Genomic DNA, 24,845 nt, shown 5'->3' on the forward strand with positions numbered 1-24,845 from the left:
AACGTCTACGTCACTAAACAGCTCTACCAATCCTTGCGCGACTCTCACTAACGCACCAATCCTAGCGCGAACCCTTCTCTGAGTCACTATCCAATCAGTGCGCGAACCTCCTGACGTCAGCAGCCGCTGCAGTCTCTGTCTCCTGTCTCTGTCACTCGTCTACCCCTCCTTTACAAAATACTCTCAGTAGACTTCGTGTGTCAAAAATTTTACAAATTCTGTTAGTCACTACATAAAAAACATTTCCATTGTCTGCTTCGCTAACCACAGAATAGTAAAAAGAGTCTATTTCTCAAGAGACAACAATTTTACATACATCTCATAACTGTTTCCTCTAGGACGTATCCAAAAGAGTCTTACAATCAATAAATGTATATGCATTCACGCACAATCATACGAGTGGAAAAATAGTACATACACACAGAATCCTGCTTCTTGAGAACAGCGCACAATCTGCCTCTGCACAGAATTATAACTCACAATAACCAAGCAGCTTACCTCTGCCCAGTTCTGCAAACAAGCTCAGAGAATACCTATTACTCCTCCCGCAGTAAGCTTTAACGGCAATCCTTACGGATCCCTGGGACTTAAGACCAGAGTTTCACAGATAACCTTCACTACGATACACACTCCTTATATACCAGAAAATTTCTAATAGTAACATACAATGTCACTGATTCCGAACCCAGACAATGAATGAACGCGCAACTTCTATTGTCACACGTAATTCCTTACAATTCCGTCTTTCCCGAGAGCAGCATATACACCTTTCTCTGCTCTACTACGGAACTGCTTCCAGCTTCCAAGTTCCAGAAGCACTACATTTAACTCAACATGACGACTCCAACATTTAGTATTAGTACATATACCAAAAACATCAAAATAAATCAATAATCAATAAGCTAGTTTACAAGCAATCTTATCTTATCTTATCAGATCAAGACAACCATCTAAAACCATCCTCTGCTACCAGAGAATCTGATGCAGATCGGGATGATAAAATTATATCCACTACCACAGATAGAGTAATCTTTACAGTTGCACGCACATACATTCATCATACACTAGGGCCCATTTCACTTACATATGCTCCGATACTCCACCAGCAGCAAACCTGTGGAAAGAAAACACCTAAACACCCTGCACCTGCATCTAGGCGATAGGACCAGTTTTAGTGGCTGTCCAACACAATATAAACAATCTATAAACAATAATCAATAATAATTCAATAAATGACAAGGAAAGAAACAACCAACACCATGTTCAAAAGTTATATTGCTTTATCTAAAAATTAGTCAGAATGAAATCAGAATAAATCATTTCTCATAGTTACCTATTCTAACTAGTGTCAGAACGGGTCAGGACCAGTCTCTTGAAAAGTCTTTTCAGGATAGAGTCCTCAGCATTGGTCATTGCAACGCAAGTTCACGCAGCAAGGCGACGAAGGAAAGAGTGGGGAGAGCCCTCCCTAAGCTAACATTTTTATACCATAAAATACAATGAAAACCCACATATAAAATTTGTATCACCAAGTAAGACAAGAAGGATGGGATGTATCTTGACTACATCCTGAGAAACTCCGCTCACGAAAAGTCTTAACTACAAAATCCTCGGAGAAAGAACTAATTTTGCAACAGTTCATATTTGTTTCCTCCAACAAGCCAGTTTTCGCACAGAGTTCTCTAAGACCCATTGTCTTCCAAGGACGAGCATTTCTTTTGGAGATCCTCCAAGCTTGCTGATGTCCTCCCGGAAATATCCTTATAAGGACTGCCGACAATTTCTCTGTTAGCTGAACACCGGCAGGGGTCTCTCTTGATACACCAAAATTTCTACGCCTGAATCACATCTCAGCCAGGCTTCAAATTATTCTCGGTTATTTTCATAAAGGCCTCCATAGGCCACAATAGACCATCTTTAATTAAAGAGACAAAATAAAGATTACTACATCATAATGATTAGACAGTGTTAACCCCACTAAAACCCTTATGTGTATGCATTTATCTAGCTTTGCGACATACAGAGCATTAATTCAGACAGCGTTTTGTGCTCAAAAAAATAAATAGCACACAGCAACATTTAAACATGGAAAACTTGCACGTTATTGTAAAACAAATAAAGCACAGACACGCTAACCCATATGTAACCTTCCCCTTGTTAAAACAAACAGGTTGGTTAATAAAACACACTTGCACAAGACAAATAATTAGTTATTAATTATTAATAATTAATAAAACGCATAGACATGCCAGAGCTTCAAAAGCCCCAGAATTTTCTAACAGAAAACTCTGCTCCAGCAGCTCATTCTCACCTCCAATCCAGCGCCAGGATACTCCTTGCGGATTGACAGTTGCGCTTTACAAGTACTTATTCAAATTCAAATATGCAGGTATAAAAATATAACAGTAATAATACGTACTCCTACTATGCAACCCTAACTAGATGTAACTACATGTACCCAACATGTATTTTGTATTTGTAGAGCGCAACATGCATCCCGAAAGACATCACGGCGCTAGGATGGCATACAATGCGGTGTAGTAAAGAAGGGTATTTGGTTGCAGGTCCGGTTATTCTTAATTAATGACTTAATTACGTGACGGGACGCGGAATGCCATTTGGCTCGCAAAATGTGTGGGCCTTTCTTATGTAAGGTTCTGTGAGCATAGCAGAGGAGCTTGAATTTGGCTCTTTGGCGCACCGGCAACCAGTGTAGCTCCTTCATGCTGTCAGATGCGGAACTGTATATGAACTTGGTGTAGAGCCAAGAATACCCCTAGGCTGAAGACAACCCCATCACCTGAAGTGAGAGACTGTGGAACCCCGTCATGGTCTCAAGATGGATACCCCGCGAAGGATGTCAGACCACTGCAAGCTGGAGTGTCTGCATGCAGGAACTTCAGCGTCTCGCGTCAGTGTGTCAGCATGGAAGTCTTTCTCCTCTGCCTGCCCCAGCAAAGAAATGGTGTATATATACCCAAAAGGTGCCCTCAGGGGTTTTACCTTGCTGTGTCATGTCGGCCGAGGATGACGAAAGGGATGACCCTTATACCTAGTTATTATGCAGAAGATGGTAATCCTGCTGTGATTCTGAGAATCCTTATGCATAATGTAATGAGGCTAGTTTTCGGGGAAAACCACGCGACATTTATGCAGCGCTTCATTAGGTAAAAGGTCAATGCCAAAATCCGTTATGTAGTGCAATGGTACGGTAAATGTAGGTGGAGGGTCAGGTGGCTATTCAAGCCTATATTAAGGTACCCTACAAAACATAACTGCCTGACTACGCTGCAGGAAGATGTTAACTCGGTTAGGTCTAGAACCATGGACTTGAAACTAAACTTCATGAGTTGGAGTACCGAACAGGCTGGGTTGAGGACTCAGCAGCCCTCCTTAGCATGCCGCTACAGGCATCCATCCTGAAGTGCGAAGACCTTGAAAGTAGGTCACGGAGGGGCAATGTAAGAATTTGTAATCTGGCAGAGGGGGCTGAAGGGCTGTATTTGGAGGCCTTTGTTTTGGGGCTTTTCTCTGAACTACTAGGCAGTACGCAATCTAAAATCGAGATCTACAGAGTCCACAGGGTGGGCCCTATGTTGGCCGGATAGAAGAGATGACCTAGAGATGTGTTTGCCAAGCTCCACTCCTTAAAGGTCAAAGATTCAATCCTACAAGCGGCTCGCAAATTTAAGGAGATCTCCTTTCAGGGGGTGTCCTGCTCCATATTTCAGGACAGTGCCCCATTGACCTTGGTGAGGCGCCAACAATTCCTCCCGGTGACTGATAAACTGCGACAAGATCGAATTTGATATCGATGAACATACCCCTTCGGTTTATCATTTGAGCTGCATAACAAACCACAGCATGACACGGACCTTCAGGCAGCACTGCGGCTCTTGGGCCTGGCGGCGGACGCGGAGCAAGCGACTGAGGATGGAGCTGTGGGCTCGCCTGGCTCACCCACGGCGCAGTGAGCCCAGAGACAGTGGCTTACCCAGGGTCATCCTGAAGCTCAGAAGAAACTCTGATATGGCAGAAGCCCCCACCATTAGTTTCCTGCTATGGGGCAGGGAAGCTGCATTGCGTGGGTTGGGGTGGCCCTCAGTGTAGAAGTGGGTGGTCCATGCTGCTTGGCAAATACTATTGGGGCTCCCCTAGAGCGTCTATTGAGCTGAGGGTTGGCATGTAAATTGCATTGGAGAGTGGGCGGGGATGGCTACTGGCGAGTAGGGCATACTCTTTTTCTTTCTGGGTATATCGTGCAGAGCCTTGATTCACTTCTGTTAGTTTTGTTTGGGTTGCCTTAGCAGGTAATGACTGTTACGCCAGAGACGAGGCAATACCTTGTTGGAATGTTATCCTCGAGACACAGTATTTCTTTTTTATTTGCAACTGGGAGTTAAGTGGTGGGAAGAGATGGGAGGGACACTGAGGTGACACTTGGAGGGGAGTATGGGATTTCGAGGCTGGGCGAGTGGGGGGCAGAGGCAGAACTAATTGAGGAGGAGTGTCTCTGGTGACTTGTCATGTGATCACTACCCTCACCTGGAATGTGAAATACCCCGCTAAAAGACAGAAGAATTATGCCTTCATGTATAAGTCCTCTGTGACTTCTAAATGGAATGGGGTAGCACTCTTCTTTCATACCACATTGCGAAGTCAACCGGAAGACTAAAGCAGACAGAGAGGGGAGAATAGTCTTAGTGAAGGTCACCCTACATCGATGCAAGTGCACATTTGCATCACTGTATGCACCCAACACTAATCAAGAAACGTTCCTACACACGTTTTTATCTATGCTGGATTCCTTCGCTGAAAGTGACATTATTCTCATGGGGAAACTCGTCTGACATGAGATTCGGGTGTGGACAGCACACAACCCCACAGTTCCACCAAGGGCAGCTTCCCAAAGACATTAAAACGAGCATTTGGGGAGTTAGAGCTTTAAGACGCATGGAGAATGTTACACCTGACTGACCGGGATTACACTTTCTTTTCATGCTCCCACAAAAGTTATTCTTGATTGAACAACGTCTTTGTCAGTAGTGTCTTGGCTTCAGCCTTATGATTGGTTACTTTTCACCCCATTCAGACCATGCCCCAGTGGCTTTGAACCTTGACTGGGAGGCCCCCCACCCAGATACCGTAGGTGGTTCTTCCCTAGCTCACTTGTTCTGGTTAGGCACTTAAGAGATGACCTGCGGAAATTAATTACAGAATATTGCCAAACAAATGGCCCACAGGATACCTCCCCCTCTAACAACTGCGACACCTTTAATGCAGTGCTTGGGGCACAATGTACAGCTTTGAACTCGTCCCTGAATAAACAAAGGACTAACAAGAGACAGGCACTGGATGCAGAGCTTCGGTCCACAGAGCAATCACACAAGGAGAGTCCAACACTCGCGCTCCAGAGACGGGTGACAGCTCTTAGAGGGAAACTTAATGCAATTTATAGCAATAGTGTGGAACTTCCTCTGTTAAGACTTCAACATACGACATATGAACAAGGTAATAAAGTGGGCTCTCACTTAGCAGAGCAGCTGAGGATTAAGCGAGAGAAGGAAAACATAGGAAGTATTAATCGGGAGACGGGAGGGGTTGCAACTTCTGACACTGAGAAGGACCAGGCTTTTGGTCACTTTTACAAAACCCTCTACTCCACGCAGGAGTCGTGCAGGCAGGCCCAACTAAATTACCTAGAGATAACAGTCGTACAGAATTAAGTCTTGGGCTGCCCCATTATGGAGGAGGAGGTCCAGGCAGCAACTAAAGGCCTGAAATCTAATAAATCACCTGGGCCCTATGGGTTAACGGCCCAGTTTTATAAGACTTTCTGTGCAGAGCTCAACCCTCACCTGGTGATGCTTTTTTAATTCTGTGGCTGTTTTCTGTGCAGTCACCTCATCAATGGGTGAGGCCCTTCTCTCCCTTATACCAAAACAGAGCAAGGACCCTAAGGTCTGTGGCTCCTAATGCCCCATAGCACTCCTAAACTTGGACTCCAAACTGTATTTGAAGATACTGGCTGCCAGGTTAGATGACCTACTTCCTGACCTGATTTATCCAGATCAATCTGGATTCATCAAAGGCAGGCAAATGCATGATAACATCCGGAGAGTTATCCATCTAATCGAGAAAGCCACTAAGAAATTTATCCCAGCAATTTTATTAGTGTTGGATGCCGAGAAGGCTTTTGACTGGGTGGATTGGTCCTTCCTGTTCCACACTCCGTAAAACATTTTTTTGTGAATAATTCATAACCATGGTCAGCGCCAATTATACGCTGCCTAGTGCCAGAATCCTTGTGAATGGGGTGAGCTCTGAAATTTTCCAACTGGCAAGGGGGACAAGACAAGGGTGCCTTTTGTCACCCATGTTATTTGCTTTAAATATAGACCCTCTAGCAGCCTTGATCTGGGCAGCCCCAGAGATCAAAGTCATAAACTTTGAATCGGTAGAGCATAATATGTAGTTCTTTGCAGACTATGTTCTCTTGTCCTTGACATTGCCACTAGAATGAATCGCTGGTGGCGCTCCTAGGGGTACTGGACTGCTTTGAGCGGGTGGCAGGGTTTCGTGTTAATTTAACCAAATCCTTTTTAGGTCTCGCCTAGGGATGCATCGCCATGCGCTGCTCGCGTAAGCGAGATCTATTGTTGCCGACTTGCTTAGCGATGATGAACAGGATAGGTGCACGCGCTCTTGAAGACATGAGCTGTGAACGTGTACAGCGGCGTTAGCTGAGGTTGCAAACTGGTTTTATTCGTTCGGCGTGCCTGCCCGGACAGGGCGTGTGCACGCGCACGGCATGTATTTTTCTCGCGGCATCGCTTTCACTTTAACTGTCTGCTTGCTCAGTTACTGCAGCGCAGAGCTGCTCAACCCGTTATGGCGTCCTGTCTTTCGCTTCTCCCACCACTAGTTTTAGTTCTGGCTGCTCTGCGGCACATCGCGCTCTGTGCAGTCTTTCAGCCACACTCTTACCGGTCCTTGTTTTGATTTGGAAGACAGTTTAACATACGTTTACATGATTTGCTAGATAAATATGCAAAGTGGTTCCCTCTTACAAGCTTCTTAGAACCAAGCTAGAGCCTTGAGCCAAAGGTCGACTCGTGTTAATTTGCTGACTCGCCCAACTGTATTCCCCATCCACCTCACCCGTGGGAGGTGTCAGCCCCTGGAGTACCCGTCCCCTCTCACCTGACACTGGGCTCTCGGGTACGCCCTTCGTTCCGGGCTGGAGTGCGATGAAAGCGGTGCGCACAGCGTGGCTGCGATGTGCCCTCTCGGGGGCACAACAGCAGACAGCCCAGGGCTAGCGCCAGCCCGGCTCCCGGCAAGGCCATCTCCAGCGGCCGCGGGGAAACGCTAAGCACGCAGACAATCCACGAACAAGTCCAGTCCAAAAGAATCCGGGTCAGGTAAACTTTTCAGGCCCCTGCGAAGAGAGCGGAGCTGCCGATCCTCAGCGCAGGCACTAGTTCTATCCAGCTCAATAAAGCCCGTATCCGATTGGCGAAGCGCTGCCTCAGGGGGGCGCCTTTTAGTGGGTGCTCCAGAGATGAAGGGTCGGCGGCCCCTGGAGGAGGATATAGCGCTGGCAGCGCCACCGGGCTCCGCTCACAAGATGCTCTCAGGCGGCTGCTGAAGAGGCGACGGTACAGTGAGGCTGCAGCGCACCCGTGTGGCCGCTTCTCCACGCGTAGGTACCGGGGCCCCTCCCAGCACCGCTGCAGCCTCTCATTGGCTTCTCACTTCAGAGGTCCACGGACACTGGCCTGTCATATCTTGTGACTCGGCGACGCTCTTTCAAGATATCTACGTTAACATAGTCTCTTAGAAAGCTTGACACCTGCATGTCGATTGAATAGCTACCCTGCTCTCAATGGAAAACATTGAGTAATTCTATGAGATGATTGTTGGGTGAGCGGTGGTATTGGGGATACGCCCTGATCGTATGTGGGCACGGAACTCACTTCAAAAAAGAGAAGAGTGATACCATAGACTAAAATATTGGGCAGCTGAGTACAGCAAGCACTACCTACGAGTAAGGCTGGCATTGTTGAGTCCGTTCTACAAAAGAAAGCCTGCTGGCTACTGCAGTGAACAAGCATTTGCAATGCAATAGGTCTCGCATTTGCGAGAGTTTAAGCTATTGTCATTGTAAATGACAATGCCTTTAATTGATCTGTTTTCAAAACCAACACATAGATAAAAGGTTTGTCATTTACAATGCCAATAGCTCAAATTTTCAAAACAAACACATAGTTAAAGGTTTGTCATTTACAATGCCAATAGCTCAAACTTTTGCAAAGGCGAGACCTATTGCATTGCAAATGCTTGTTACTTATTTGGACTCTGCCGTTGGCCGAAGTGGAAGTGATAGGGACACACACACGCCATTCTAATGTGCTAAGAGAGACATCAAATACTTGGGTATTAAGATTACTCTCAGCGTTTTGGATCTCTTTCGCGATAGCTATACCCCATTGTTACAACAACTGAAGAATGATCTTCACAGATGGTCACCTTTGTACCTGTCCTGGCTGGGGAGAATTCATGCAGTTAAAATGACGGTATTGCCCAAGTTACTGTATCTTTTTCAAGGACTTCCCATTGAGCTAGAACGTAGTTATCTCCAGGCACTCTGCTCTTTAGTGGTTCGGCTTGTGTAGCAAAATCACAGGGCATGTCTACCTTACAAACTGCTGCGTTTACCCAGGTCCGCCTAAGGTCTTTCCCTACCTGACTTCAATCTTTGACTGTTAGAGTGAGGCGGACGCCAATTCATGATTCAGACTCCGAACCCACACAGTGCCCTAAATGGCATGCATCTCACATGCACACCCAGGTCAAAATATAATTATCTGCAGAGCACGGACAGGCATCACACAATCCCAACACTTAGACGGCGCAGACGCGGGGACAACAAGTACCACTGGAGGGCAACGACACACTACATCTGGCAACAGTTACCACCCCACCCTGTTGATCGTGCAGATCACACACACAGTTTTAACTCCCTGTTAATCCGTACCCCACCACGACCAATATGCAGCATTGAAATTGTAACCTAGTATGTTACATGTGTATAGGAGTATTTAATTGACTCTTCTTTTCTCCAATGTATACATGCAAATGATTATTGTGATTTTTATTGTTCAATGAAAACCAAATAAACAAATTTAAACAAAAAAAAAATAAGACAGCCCAGTTGAGGGTGATCCCCAAGGTTCTTCCTGGGAGTCAGATAAACATTGGCTCCACATGGACAGGGCAGTGGTGGGGGAATAAATCTGGGGCCTGCTGTGGAAGCCCAAGGCAGGTAGGCCTTTGAATGCATATTTGAGCACTCCTACCAAGACTACACTTAAGGTGTGGGACGTGGTGCTTAGACAGGCTTCATGGACTACCTTTCCTTCGCCTCTTACACCTATTCACTTCAACCCCTCCTTTACTCCAGCGCTGCATTGTTCCCTTTCAAGGCGTGGGGGGGGGTGAGGGGATGCCTTACGATATCCGATTTAATCAATAATTGGGACATTTCGACTTTTGAACATTGGCAGCGGGAATTCCACCTCTAACCTACAGAATTCTTGCGTAATACTCAACTGGCCCACTGGGTGCTCCTACCTGCTGTGAGGGAGGCGGCCACTAAGAGGTATACCCCTCGGCAGGGGAATAACGCTAAGGGACGTATCTCTTTTCTTTTTGCTCTTATTAGACTCCCTACTTACACCGGGCTGCAGCACATGGAACTCTGGAACCAGAAATTTGGCCGACACCACCTCAGAGGCTTGTTGGTCCAAGCTGTTTCGGGATATTCCTCGGTTTAATCACTCAGTAGGCATGAGTGAGGCACATTATAAACTTTTGCTTGATTGGTACCTCTACCCTATTAAACTCAAAACCTTCTTTCCATTCACGTCTGACCTTTGCTGGAGAGGATGCGTCATGCTAGGTGATTTTAAGCAAATTTGTTGGGGTTGCCCGAGTATTCAACCTTTTTGGCCGAGATTCTTGCTCAGCTCAAGGAGATTCTAGGGTACCCTGTCCCTACTGATCCTGGGCTTGTACTATTGGGGTTGAGCAGTGACTTACTGAAGTATCAAACCGTTGGGGATAAGACCGTGATGTGGCTCTGTTTGGGTGCTGTGAAGATGGCAGTAGTTAGTTGATATACTTTATTCGAGTTCAAAATTCATGAAGTCATAAAAGCAACAGGTTCATTACAAAGACAAAAGTAAACCACAGTGGAATTATTAAAAACAGACATACAAAGTTTTCCTAAAAATTAATTAAACTTTTCCTTTTCCTTAAAATACTTTTTAAAAAGCCCAGCATTATTGACACACAATATTCATCATTTAGAGAGACTAAAAACAATAAAGCAGGGCGACATTGTCTCCATGAACCATGTTTTTTTAAGAGTGGCTTGATCCATCTTGATCTTTCCAACGAATAAAATTTACAAAAACAAATTACATGCAGAGTTGATTGGGTAGACAAATTATCACACGGGCAGTTACAAAGATTTCTAGCCCAGTCATTTACTGCGGGAAAAGAGACTAAACGAAAAAAGACGTCGAACCTAAGTCTAGTTAATAAATAACGGTCAAAACCCTCCTGGCACCAGATTAAATAAGGCTGGATAGTATAAGAGACCAGTATACGTTGGTGTTGCAGAACAAGATTCTTATTTAATTCTACGCCTAGTCTAAGAGATTCAACATGAAACCAACACAGCTCCTTCAAGTCCTTTCTAGTAATCCTGCACATTGACTCAGGTTGGTGGTAAAACTCAGGTCTTCCAAGATCCCTAGTAAAATTACAAATATACTTCAACCAGGGTATCCTGAGGGCCCCATGCAGTCCTTAATAATATTTCTATTTAGCATTAGGTCCGGCGAGGTCCATACTCTATACCAGAGCAAAACTGGTTGTATACTAATCAGGTCACTCACATAACGCACTCCCAACTCTGCATGACAATTAAAAACAGGGGAACTAACAGGGGTTGCCAGAATAAATCTCAGAAATGCATTCTCTACCTTTTGTATTGGGGAAGAGTTGTGAATCCCCCAGATACCTGCCCCGTATATGGCTGTACTGATACACTTCGCCTGATACATTTTTAACAGAATCGCAGGTGGTCTCTTCCCCAGCTTTTTCGAAAAAGACATAAGTGCAGCAGTGGCTTTCCTAAATATCAAAGTCCTGTTTCTGATGGCTGGCCCCCAGGACCCTGTTTCTTCAAGGACTATACCCAGGTGTGAGAAAATTTTAGTTGAAGCAAGTTTCTCCTTCCCAGAAAACAAACGACGCTCTTTTTTCTTAGATCTGCCACAGGTCATTACAAATGATTTGGATACGTTAAGTTTTAACCCCTTGTTATCCATAAAATTTAAGTAAGTATCCAGAGCAGTTTGAAGACCTCTTTGAGTCCGAGACATGATCACTGCGTCGTCTGCATATAATAGGGACGCAATTTGATGCTGATTAACCTGAGGAGAATCGCGTACCGCAGCAACTAATTCTTTTTCTAGGTCATTAATGTACAGATTGAACAAAAATGGGGCGAGTACGCACCCTTGCCTCACTCCCCGCTTTACAAAAAAAGGCTTGGTGCATTCACCATTGATGCCGTACCTAACTTTCGCCCTGGCCCGACGTACAGCTGTCTTAAAAAGGAGATAAGTACTTCGTCCACCTTCATGTCACTCAGGATCTGCCACAATCGATTGTGAATGACGCAATCGAATGCAGCGCTTAGATCTACAAACACTACAAAAAGTTTGCCTTCTTTGGCCTGGGTGTATTTACCTGAAAGTAATGTAAAATTAAGGACCTGTTCCAAGGTGCCGCAGCCCTCGCGAAAGCCATATTGTACCGGGGATAAAATGTTAGCCTCTACGGCCCATTGTTGTAGGCGGTTCAAAATAACTCGCCCGGTGACTTTCATAAAATAATCCAGAAGGGATATAGGACGATAACAAGAGGGTTTTTCCCGGTCCCCTTTTTTAAATATTGGTATAATTATAGAGTCTGTCCAGGTGTCAATAAAGCCCCGCACGCAACTAGCCTCCAATACACGCGTGAGTAGGGGCGACCAGAGCTCAGGCTGATATTTGAATAGATCTATAGGGACGCCGTCTGCGCCTGGCGCTTTGTTACCCTTGCTCTGGGTGATTGCGTCTGAGATTTCATTTACAGTAACAGCTAGCTTAATCGGAGCGAAATTGCCCTCCTTTTGTCCCTGGGTAACAGTCTCCAACTCTACCAATTTATCTTTCCCTCCTGGGTTGTAGACCTCGGCAAAGAAATCTATCCATGAATCTTCTGTGATAGCCACTTCCATTCTAGCAATTTCCCCTCAAGTAAAGAAAGGAGCCTTGACAGCTAACCAAAAGGCAGAGCAATCCTTTTCCAACGACGCGTTATATAACCTTACCCACGCATCATTCTTAATTTCGCGTTTGCGTGACTTTCTAGCCTGATTGTACTCATGCCTGAGAAGTCTAATTTCGATTTGGTTCCTCGGATTTTTCCTTAAAGCATTCTTTAAGAGAATATGGGCTTTAGTACAAGCTGAGTCGAACCACCCTTTTCTGCTTACTTTCCCCTCTTTAATTGGACGTTGTAAGTCCTCTTTAATAATCTTTGTAATATTTGCAAAAGAGTCCAGGACGTCTATTTGTGATACTTCATCCCGAAGGCATACATTGATAGAAGTTAACGCCTGTTTAATTATGTTTCTATTAGTAACCTCTGGGTTGCTCTGTGACCATCTAAGAGCATACCCGTTCAAACTACTTAAGGTACAATTTGTTGTCCAGGCCAATTTCTCAACCGGAGTACAATCTATTTTACAGGGGAGCTGAATACAAAAGCTAAGTGGGAGATGGTCACTCACCCCAATTGTGTGTGTAGCAAAATCGGTTAACCAGCATGAGTGAGAGTTGGTGATGGTAATAAAGTCAATCAACGTACTAAACCCTCTCCCCTCATACGTTGAGCTGAACTCCACCAGGGGCCTACAGAGCAGATTGACAAAGCCCAGATCGAATGAGGCCATCATGTCATTAAATGAGTCACCCCCGCTATTATGGGCAAAGTGGGGTTGATATTCAGATTTATATTTTTCCTGGTCACCACAACCACTCACATACTGTTTACAAAGGTAATGGTTGAAATCACATCCCCAGATGATAATTGAATCCCTTGGAGATTTATCTACTAGGGCCCCTAATTCCTTAATAAGGGTATTTATCATACCATTTACTAATCCCTTCTCAATACTATTATACATATTAACAATAATAATCTCCACCTTGGGGGTCACCCGGATTAGGATAATTTGATAGTAGCTACATGAGCCCACCGTTCTTAAAGATAATATCTCCAGCAAGTTTGATAGATAAATAGTCAGGCCGCCTTTACTCCTCCCGGAAATAGAGGAACTAGCAGGTTGATGGTAGGTTCTGTACCCAGTGATATGGATGGCGTCAAGAGACCAAGTTTCTTGCAGACATAGTATATCTATGTCCTTGATAAAAATCAATCCATATAGGATTGTTTATCTTGGAACGGAGACCTGCTACGTTCCAAAAAGCAATCCTAGTTCCTTTCTTTGTTACAACCCCAGGTTGTTCAGACAGATGTGTTGCCTTCAGTTGATCACCTGCACAGGCTACCACTGTTTGTTCTTTCAGATCAGAAGTGACAACATCCTCAGTAGTTGGGCGTCAGTCAACTCCTTCTAGTCCGCTCAAAACAGAGAAGCGATTGACCCCTTCAAAACTTTGGTATTGCCCATCATTCCCTCTCCACGTCCGATTAGGGAACATCTTTCTAGGGTATTCCCATCCCGGGCTTAATGGGATGCGATAGCTCTTCCTGCCCCCATGCTCAATAACCTTACTTGGGTTTGGTCTGTTCAGCTCCCTGTAAAAATAATCAAGTGGGAGGATCTCAATGCCCTTCGATTGTGAATTAGCGTTGAATATGGACTCATCAATGATTCGTCTGACCGGAGTGGAACTATTAAAATTATGTATAATACAATCCCCAGCTCTATTCTTCCTAGTTCTGCCAATCCAGGACACTCTACGTACCATTATTATATCTTTCCAAATGTTGTTCCCCGCCGATGTATTCTTTATAATCCAGTGGAGCACCTTATTTTTTAATTGCCCAAAATCCTCTCTTACGCCCTACAGGGACATTTGCAAGCACTACTACTAAGGGTGAACACGCTGGTGGGAGATTAATGACTGGAAGGGAGACCCGCTCATCCTGGCCAACTAGCACTGTCTCCCCCTTACAATTCTCACTAATTTGTGAGGATGTAATAGTAAGTGATGTGGTTTCAGCAGTTTTAGTTGGAGGGGATATCAGAGGTAAAGTAGTAGTGCTATTACCACCTAAAGGGGCTACAACTACAGGGATGACTACGCCTTGGGGGTCTATGTTGTTACTAGGCGCTATCTCAGTGCAATTGTTCAACTTGGATAGTGTTATGGTATCAAGCCTGAATGTGTTATCGTTGGCTAGTTCACCCAGGGCGATGATTCTCAATCTCTCGATTATTGGTAGGGTAAAGGATCGCAATAAGTGAGTTAAGTTTGAAAATGATATCACTGCATCCTCGTCCTTCCCTTTAATTATAGCTCTATTATGTAAATCTGAAGACTGTGAACCCGGATCAATCGGGGCTTGAGTATTCCTCTTGGATATTTTGATGGATTTCTTAGGGAACGATACACTCTGGGTACCAGACAACTTTAATACTTTTGGTTTCCTGCCTGCTTGACATCCCCCGCCCCTCTTCCTTTTGCCTTTCATGTTAGTACAAAATGGGGCCACTACAGTAGTGGCTTCAAGGTCAGCTGAATCTACAGGCTGTAAACTTTTCCTGGGCTCAATCGGATAGAAGCCCTCAGATGAATCAAGACTACAAAAAGAATTGTTCATCTTGGACACAACTTCCTCCCCAAGCAAATAGTCAAACTGAGAATCATGATTTTCCAAGACAATAGGGCTGCGTGGAAATGGGGTATTCGAGTCTGCCCTGGCCGGTGACACTGCATTGTTTAAGTCACCTAGGGAAGAGCGTCTGACGTTCAAGAGTTCCAGTGACAAGCGCTTTTCAGTCCGAGCAATCTCCCTGCCCACGACATCAGCTGCTCTTAGGAAGAAATCATCAAGAGTGCCAGTAAGTCTTCCCCCGGCGACGGCTGGTGTAAGGCGGCGCTTCCCCTCGTTTTCAGAAATGAGTGTCATAATCACACGCAAGTACTATAGTCGGTTGGTCTTACCGTGGGGAAGTGGACCTCAGGGGAATGGCCCAGCCCAGCCTCAACCGGCCTTGGACGGCCGTAGACGGCCCGCCCTTTGCCCGGGCTTAGCCCGGCGGCCGCCCGCGCACGTCCCGCGGGGCGGGAGCTAGTGATTATATTTAACGCCCGGCAGCCAGTGGGCGGGATCTCCAGTCCGGGACTGTCCCTCAGGCTCCTGGGACTCGTAGGCAGTGGGCAAATTTTCCAATTAGAATTGCATGTATCTGTAATCACTCTTTTGTTTTCATTTTCTTTACATATCTCGTTTTTCAATTTATTTCCAGACGTTGGTGTCTTTTTCCATGAAGTTCTTTTCATTAAGTATCCAATTCCATCACACTTAAAACAGACACAGCCAATGCGTTTCATCCCTTATAGGGACTCATCAGGGCCTAAACAAAATGAATTTGATTTATCCTCCTTCTCAAAATTCTTCTTTACTCGTTTAAAAGTCTGGACTCCTTACCCTGTCCTGCACCACCTCCGCTCCTGGCCAGGTCCTGCGTTTTCCTGCTCTCCTGCCTCCAGCAGGAACAGCAGGGTGCTGTGAAGATGGCAGTAGCAGCTGAACACAAATTTGAAATTCCCTTCTGTGTCAAAATACACTTCTATTTAAAATATCTCTATTAGTTTGCACTGAACCAAAAAAAACTTTTTACTTAAACATTATGGGCCATATGTAGAAAGCAAAATTGCGATCGCAAACGCCGAAATTCGCCGAATTTCGGCGTTTGCGATCGCAATTTTGCTAAGTGGAATGTAGGAAGGCAAATCTGCGTGCAAAATAAGGAATCACTAAATTTGCGATTCCTTATTTTGCAATTGCATTTAAGGAATCGCAAATTTTGCGATTCCTTAAATGCAATGTAGGAAGCACCAAAAAAGTGCAATTTGGCCTTAAGGAATCGCAAATTACCACCAACTACAGGTTGGTGGTAATTTGCGATTTCTTTCAAAAATGCATATTTTTGCATTTTTCAAAGTGGAATGTGGTGCACACACATGTCCTTAGGGCATGTATGTGTGCCACATGTGCACCCATGCTCATTTCAGGGGTGCAACAGGGTGTCCTTTTGACACCCTGGCACACTTGAAATTGCATTCTCAATTTGTGATTCTCTAATTGAGAATCGCACATTGAGAATGTCTTCCCATTCATTCCTATGGGCCTCTGGGCCCATAGGAATGAATGGGGAGGTATTCCTTAATTGCGAATTGCAATTTGCAATTCGCAATTAAGGAATAAGTAGGATTCGCAAAATTATTTGCTAATCCTACCTACATTCCGTTTTGCAATTCTCTAATTGCGATTCCCTAAAAATTGCAATTAGAGAATCGCAAAACACTTTCTACCTACATATGGCCCTAAGTGTCAAAACACATCTTAATTTAATAAAAAATTATTTTATTTCACACTTTGCAGACCTAATGATCAGCTTTAAGTAACAATGAATTATCCGAAAGAGGAGGTGATACTGAGAAGAAGAGAAAACAAAGAGAACAGTTCTTTATGTCAAAATTCAAGACCTACTATCAAGGCTTGAACAACAGAGAAGAGTGGGAAAGATTGATTAGATGATATAGGGAAACAGCCTGTAATACCTGTAAATTTTCATTTACAAGCTCATACAAAAAACACACATAAAGTCTGGGGTTAATAAGAGAGTACTCTTGATATAACCATATGATTAATAAGTAGTCCTTCTTAAACCCAACTAGGATATTTTTATTTTTATATATTTTTACACACGAGAGACATCTTCCTCGTGCTCATGATTAAAAGGTATTGGAGTACAATGTCACAAAACAATAGGAATAAAGTAAAAATTCCATAATTCTTACTTGCTGGGTTATGCCAGGGTTAATAATACGTATTGAATGAGTCTATAGACTTTAATAAAGACATTGACATGTTTAAACATGGCGCCCGCAGTAAGAACACGGAGACGCAAACATCCGGATGTACAGGTAAATCTACCTGGTCCCTTTTGGTCCCACTAGGGTAACACTCTCATTTTGTTGGATAGCAGTAGCAGCTACATGAAAACGTAAGCAGGCGCCCTCGCTGGCCCAATGGCATGCCAGGTTATGGAGAGTGGTTACAATTGAGCACATGGCAGATGTGTTATCAGATACCTACAAAATCTTCTAGTACATCTGGTGTCGTCTTCTACATTACCTCTCTGTGGGTCTGCCATTATGTGCCTGTCCTACCTGAATGAGAGCCCTGCATCTTTCCAGTTCTGACTGGGGTTGCTGCATGTGTCAAGGGGACAATGGGGCTGCGGATTGTGACACTGTGGTGTTTGCTCGATTTAGCCCAGTTTGGAGACGATGATTCCTCTCGTACTATTACAGAAGTCCCCATGTACCGTAGTTAGTTTCGGTTTGGTGGGAGGGAGAGGGTGTTGGAGATAGAGGAATTGTTGTATTTTCTTTGGTGCCTCATGCAGGCGATTTGTATACTATCTGACATTGGTCAATTTCGTCTATTATGAGACCCTAAATCTGCTGTCTTCCTTAGGTTTCTCCATCAATGAACCAAAATCTTAACTTCGGCTAGTGCAGATGATTCCCTTCATTTGTGCTCTTCTGGACAAAGTGGTGTTTAAATCTTTTGTGCACCATCAGTGAGTTCTGAACATTCAGAATATGATCCAATGTTTTAGCCTTGGTCCTGTGTTTAGGCCCAGATTGTTCTTTGGCTTCTTGTGCTCCTGTCATTTTTTATCTTGCTACTGCTACATGACCACTGGCACATGCAGGGTCTACAGTGGAACCTTCAACTTCAATTGGCTCAGCAGTCGAGGTGCCTCAAGGAGACGTGTGTCAAATGAGGCAGGCCAGGACCTTCAATGGTGGATAAAGGATGCTAGTCTAACTTCCAGCAGGCTAGTCTCCCTACCCCACCAGAGCACATGGTTGTCACTGATGTATTGACTGTGGGCTGGGCAGGCCATCTGAATGAGGTGGAGATCAGAGGCCTCTGATATTTGCTGGAGCAGAAGCACCATATCAGTTTTCTCGAGTAGCATGCCATTCGACTGGTCCTCAAGGCCGTAATGCCTTCCATCATGATACTGCAACGGACAAGTGTTGGTTTGGCGCTGGCTCTGGGAATTTGCTTGACTGTCAACCATGTGGAAGGGTACATAATCACCAGGGTGGATGAGAAGGCATCATCTATCTGACCACATGTGATGGTTGCACGCATGGCAGTTCAAGGTTATTTCTCCCAGTGGGATGCCCATTGCCTAGATCTTTTCACTATCTCTGAGAACGTTTATTGCTAAGGTTTCTGTGCTCTAGAATGTCCGCCTCAATGTTCCCGGGGAAACTGCCTCCATCTTCTGTAGGACTCTAGTTTCCTTTACACATTCCTCCTTCTGCAGCTGCTTCACCGTGTTTTGACACAAGTCAGGAGGAACTGAGCTCATCATGATCGCACCAGACTAGACTTGGATGGTCTGGTGTTCTGGCCTGCTGGCTCTGAACGTCTGTGCTGTCACAGTCTTCATTGTGAAGATCAGCGCTGAGAACATTAGGGAAGGAGTCACACCTGACCTCCACAGCCAACACCTTCATGCATGGAGATCGAGTGGCACTCGCTGAGTGGATTTGATCTGCCTGTGGAAGTGGTGGATATGATTTTGGTCACTTGCTATCCATTCATAAAATTAATCTATTCTTGATGTGTTGGCAACGTTTGTGGCCTAGTGCTCCCTACTCTGCCTTGCTGTGTTCATCTGATCAGGCCTGTGTGCTGACACCCTTATTTTTCTGAGGGAAAGGAGGTCTTTGACTAGTGACAGCAGTCCAGTTAAGGTTGAAAGAACACTCCATAGTGCTACCTTTTTTGCACCTTAAATCACAATGGCCCCATCTACTTACTTGACAAGTTACAGCAAACTTTGGAAAAATGCAGTACATAACTCAAAATGTGATCTTTCTAAATTTGGTGGAGTTTGGTGGAGGGTATATGAGGGGAGTCACATGTATAAATGGAGTGCCTATCAAGGTGATTTTTAGATTTAACATGAGAATTAGAAAATGTATAATCTAAAAAATAAAAAAAATCTGTATGCAAACACACAGAATTTCAAAGGCATGTAGTACAAACTGCCCATCAGTACTTCTAGAAATTGGGGTTGGATTTGTTCAGTCTTTTTTGGCATAATTTATGTATATTTCCATAATGTTAGCAAACCTTGTCACCTTTTTCAAAAAGATCATTGTTGAGGTAATTGAGGCAGTATCAGAATATCCTACAATCTGATTCTGAGGAATGCTTTGAAGATGATATCCGCCAATCCTATTGTGGCATTGGGTTCTAGCTGTCTGGTATATTTTTTCAATTAATTAATGTGTGTTTGTTTGCAAGGAGTGGGTGCAAGTAGAGCAGGGAGGAGGGCACAAAATACCCGTACCTGGCCTTGGGCAAGAGGGCAATTCTTGCTATAGCAAAAAGCTGCTCCAATGTCCTGTTCACAATTTCCATCCGGTCACTAGACCAGCTGTCCGGGCCATTTAGATCATCATTTGAAGGACATGATATACCTGCTGACTGCAGACCTTGTGTGGTTTTTTCAAGAGTGACAAAGACCCCAGTGCCATGTCTTCAAATGCAAACAAGGTACTACAAGAACCCTGTCACGTTAAATATCTATCTATCTGCTACCTTTAAGTTTGGTGGATAGGGATACTAAATGTCCCTCTGGGTAAGGCAGGTTGGGAAGCAGTTCCTCCTCCTCCTCCACCCATGAGCAACGTGGGGGTGCTAGATACTGCCTCCCACCCACCTCTGGCAGGTGGGGATGTTTAGCAAAAATAATGCCTTCTGAATCTACCCCTGCCACCCTTTCCTGCAAACCTTTCCCTTCCCTCCCACCTTTTTCCCCTCCCTCCCACCATTGTCCCTCCCCTCTCCCTCCCACCCTTTTCTTCTCCCTCCCACCCTTTTCTTCTCCCTCCCACCCTTTTCTTCTCCCTTCGACTCTTTTCTTCGCCCACCCTTTTCTTCTCCCTCTCTCCCTTCCACCCTTTTCTTCACCCTCCCTCCCTTTCTTTCCTTCTCCCTCCCTCCCATTGACCCTTTACCCGCCCTCCCCCCCCTTATACCTTTTACCCGCCCTTATTCCCTTTGGCCCTTTACTCTCCCTCTCGGCTTATGCCCTTTATCCTCCCACCCACCCTTTTCCCCTGACGCCCACCCACCCTTTCAGAGATGTACATACAGTGTCATTGTTTGTATCAAATCAAATAAACTTTATTCGTTTCATAGGAGAAAACCATGAAAGTTGAGACATACAAAGACAAAAAACCCAATTACGTTAAAAATACATGTTAAAATAACAGTCCAGTTGCAGAAACCCCACAATTTAATATATAAAGCCCAAGTATATAAAAAACACAGGTTAGGGTAAAAGACCGCATTCAATACATATGAAACGTAATATGCAATTATAAAGTGCAGTGATCCATGTGGGACATTTCTCCCTTTACATGTTTGACCTTATAATGTGGACTAAAACTTCACAATTTGTCAAGAACCTAGTTATCCAAGCAATAACTAAGCGTCCAAGCAGGCCCTAGCTTTACAGTAGATTTCAAATATCCCACAATAAATTGTCTGTGTCAACATTTGTTTTGGCCTTCTCACACTCGTGTTTTTGGAGCCCTTATCGGAATGATGGAGCAGTAACCGGTAAAGTTAGTTATGAGACGGTTTATCCTTTTGTACAGGTGACATTCTTGCAAATCATATGTAGTTTGGTGGATTTTTGACTCAGTTACTCACAATTTAAAATTAATGATCCAACTATTTTTCTTTTGTTTTGAAGAAATCAAGCTGCAGCCCAGAGCACCCTGTTAGTAGCAGGTTTAGCTTCCCAACTGTAGTCACAGACGTGAAAGAATGCATCAACTCTCTTCCAAAAGGCAAGGTATGTGAACATTGCTACAACAATGCTACATTGTGCTGTTTTATGGCTATGCTCTGACGCTCTGACAGTGAAAATCTAAGTAGATTTTCACAATAACACTCCCCTTCTAGGAAAATTCTCACCTTATGCAGTGTTGCAGATATTGTTGTTTTAACAGGTAGGCTTGAAAAATAGATTGTATACTTAAATGCCAAGTTGAATCATGAGACATTGGAATAATATTGGACCCAAAGTGTATTCCAAAATCTGAAAGAAACACGTTAGTTAGATTCCTCACCTTAGAATATCCCCAGGCGTCAGACTGGATCCGGAAGATTTTTCTTCAGCAATACCCCTTGCGCGTCGCTAGGCGTCGTCTGCGGCTCCGCGTCCGTCGTCGGCGTCGTGCGCCGGGATGATGTCGTCGGAGTACTTAGACGCCGCCCTCGCGCGCTGACGTCAGTTCTTCTTTTTTCCGTGCCAGTAAGCGCAGATCCGGGAGAGCTACCCCTTTAGTCAATTTTTGACTAACTTTTTGATCCTTTTTGATCCTGTTTATCGACACCGGTGCCGGTAGGATGCCTGGGTTTAAAGCCTGTACGGACTGTAGCCGATTGATGTCGGTTACGGACCATCACCGCCGGTGCCTGTACTGCTTGGGCCTCGACCACGACGCGGAGTCGTGCTCGGACTGCAAGGCCCTGACCTCGAAGGCTAGACGGGAGCGGTCCCGTAAGCTTCTCGAGATTCGCCACTCGGCTCCGCGCGCCTCTCGATCCCGGTCCAGGAGGAGGTCCAAGGATCGGTCGCGGAGCCGCAGCCGACGTCACCATCGGTCGTCGGGATCCAAGTCTTCGGGTAAGTCGAAGCATTCCAAGAAGTCCAAGAGGCGACACCGCTCTTCGGACTCCCCTCGCCGGTCGCGCGACTCGGCCGAGGGTCAGGGTGGTTCCACCCCCGCGGCTCCGGCGGAGCCGCAGGCGCCGCGCCCGTCCCCATACCCTCCGGTCCCTGGGACTAACGCGACGCCGGCGGAAGTCAGTGCCTTCCTCTCGGCCATGAGGAACCTGGCTCCGCCGTCGGCGCCCGCTGGTGCGCCTTCGGGCCCCGCGGACCCGACTGGGCTGCCTTGCCTGCCGGTGGCTCCGGCCCCGGCGCCGTTGACGGCTCCGGCCTCCACGCCGCAAGAGCCCGAGGGACCCGTTCTCGAGTCCCTGTCGACGCCGGTTAACCTCGTCACGCCTCCTCCGCCGGCGTCGACGCCGGTACCACCCCCGACGCCGACGTCGACTCCGGTCGACGTCGTGCCCCAGTTCAGTCCCACTCCGGGCCCGGCGCCGGTCCGGCGTCGATGGACGCCGAGATCGACGCCGCTAGAGACACATTATGTCTACCGCCCGGCTCCGTTACTTTCTCCTCTATACCAGGAGTCGGATGATGGGGACAACTGGGAGGGATCCGAGGATCCTATGGCCGTTCAGGCTCAACTGTCCCAGGACTGGGCAGATGAACTGGGGGAGGCCAGTGGCCTGGATACCTCTCCAGACACTGGATTCGTCTCTCCTCCGACTGTGGCTTCGGAGGAGGGCGCTGCTTTCTCTGTGGTGCTGCGCAAGGCGGCCGCAGCCCTTGGGCTCGAGCTGCCTGCCGTGGCTGTGAGGACTAACGTCTTTACTGAGGTGCTTCAGTCTGCAGCAAGCACCACTGAGCCTCTGCTGCAATTCAATGAGGCCCTCATTGACGTTCTGCAGGGCACCTGGTCCAAGCCCTCCACAGTTCCTCCTGTGGACAGGAACGTCGCCAGGCGCCACCGCCCTGCTCCGGGCGACCCCAGTTTTCTGTCCCAACACCCTACCCCTGAGAGCCTGGTTATCCAGGCCTCCACCTCCCAATCCTCTTTCCCGACTGCCCCGCCGGACCGGGATTCCAAGAGGCTAGAACAGTTTGGCAAGAAGCTGTTCTCTTCCCTTAGTTTGGGCCTGCGGTCTTTAAACACCGCTTGTCTCTTGGACCGTTATTCCCACTCTCTGGGATACGGTGGAGGACGTGCTGCCCCTGTGTCCGGAGGAGGCCCGGACACGACTTACCCAGGCTCTGGCCGATGGGAGGGATGCAGCACGACATGCAATCCGATGTGGGCTTGACACCACGGACTCGCTGGGTAGGGCCATTTCTACCACAGTGGCGCTTCGACGTCACGCCTGGCTGCGGTCCACGTCATTTTCGGGTGATGTCCGGAGCACTCTCATGGACATGCCCTTTGATGGCACTCGCCTGTTTGGCGAGAAGGCGGACAGTGCGCTGAACCGCTTTAAGGACTCCCGGGCTACGGCCAAGTCCTTGGGCCTCTCGGCCCCGCGGTCGCAATCTTCCGCTTTTCGCCCCTTTCGTGGCCAAGGAAGGGGTGCCTCCTCACGTGCGCCTAGCCACCAGCCGCAGAACCAACCTGCGCACGGTCGCGGACGTGGTTTCCGCCGTGGCGGTTCTGGAGGACGACGAGGTCAGCCCACATCCACCCCGGCAGCATCTGCCTCAAAGCCTTCCTAGTCCGAGCTTTCAGGCCCATTCCACGCCAGTGGGCGGCAGAGTTCGCCATCACCTGCTCCACTGGCGGTCCATCACATCGGACAGGTGGGTGCTGCAAATCGTCCGAAGGGGCTACTCCCTCCCCTTCGAGACGACCCCTCCAGCCATGCCACCGCAGCACCACCGTATCTCGGGGGATCATTTGAATCTTCTCCACGAGGAAGTTTCGGCCCTCTTGGCCAAGGGGGCCGTCGAGCGCGTTCCGAGTCCAGAAGTAGGTCGTGGTTGTTATTCCCACTACTTTCTAGTTCCCAAGAAGGGCAAAGGGGGCCTACGCCCTATCTTGGACCTCCGGAACGTCAATGCCTTCCTCCAGAAGGAAAGGTTCAAGATGTTGACTTTGGCTCAGGTTCTAGCTGCCCTCGACCCCGGAGACTGGATGGTAGCGTTGGACTTGCAGGACGCATATTTCCACATCCCCGTCCTGCCGGCCCACCGGCGTTACCTGCGGTTCACGGTGGGCCAAGAGCACTTTCAGTTTACCGTGCTCCCCTTCGGCCTCACCAGTGCCCCTCGGGTGTTCACGAAAGTGATGGCGGTGGTCGCAGCTCATCTGCGCAGATCAGGGGTTCCAGTCTTCCCCTATCTCGACGACTGGTTGTTGAAGGCGGGCTCGCCCCAGACAGTCGTCTCCCACCTCCAGACTACGGCGGATCTCCTGCATTTGCTGGGGTTTTCCATCAACGTGCCGAAGTCACACCTGAGTCCCTCTCAGAAGCTCCTTTTCATCGGAGCGGTTCTCGATTCGGCGCAGTTCCGGGTCTATCCACCGGAACAGCGGGTCCGGGATATACAGGCCCTGATTCCCATCTTTCGGCCTCTATCCTGGGTTTCGGTCAGGCTAGTGTTGCGGCTTCTGGGGCTGATGGCCTCCTGCATCCTACTAGTGCATCACGCCAGGCGGCGCATGCGGGCTCTGCAGTGGGACCGGAAGTTTCAGTGGGCCCAGCATCACGGCAACCTGTCCGACCATGTCTTGATCTCGGAGGGCACTGCA

The 24,845-nt window shown here is 46.8% G+C and overlaps 1 protein-coding gene across 2 annotated transcripts in view; it reads left to right on the top strand.

Moving 5' to 3' along the window:
* The window catches only part of EXO1 (exonuclease 1), a 365,086-nt gene that overhangs the window by 219,427 nt on the left and 120,814 nt on the right, over positions 1-24,845 (top strand). For both annotated transcript variants that reach the window (XM_085612501.1, XM_085612502.1), the window contains exon 12: positions 21,182-21,283. In XM_085612501.1, the coding sequence (XP_085468627.1) occupies positions 21,182-21,283 (102 nt within the window). The remainder of the gene's footprint in view (positions 1-21,181; positions 21,284-24,845) is intronic.

The sequence above is a fragment of the Triturus cristatus genome, chromosome 6 (genome assembly GCF_964204655.1).
Source record: "Triturus cristatus chromosome 6, aTriCri1.1, whole genome shotgun sequence".
In the NCBI taxonomy this organism is placed as follows: Eukaryota; Metazoa; Chordata; class Amphibia; order Caudata; family Salamandridae; genus Triturus; species Triturus cristatus.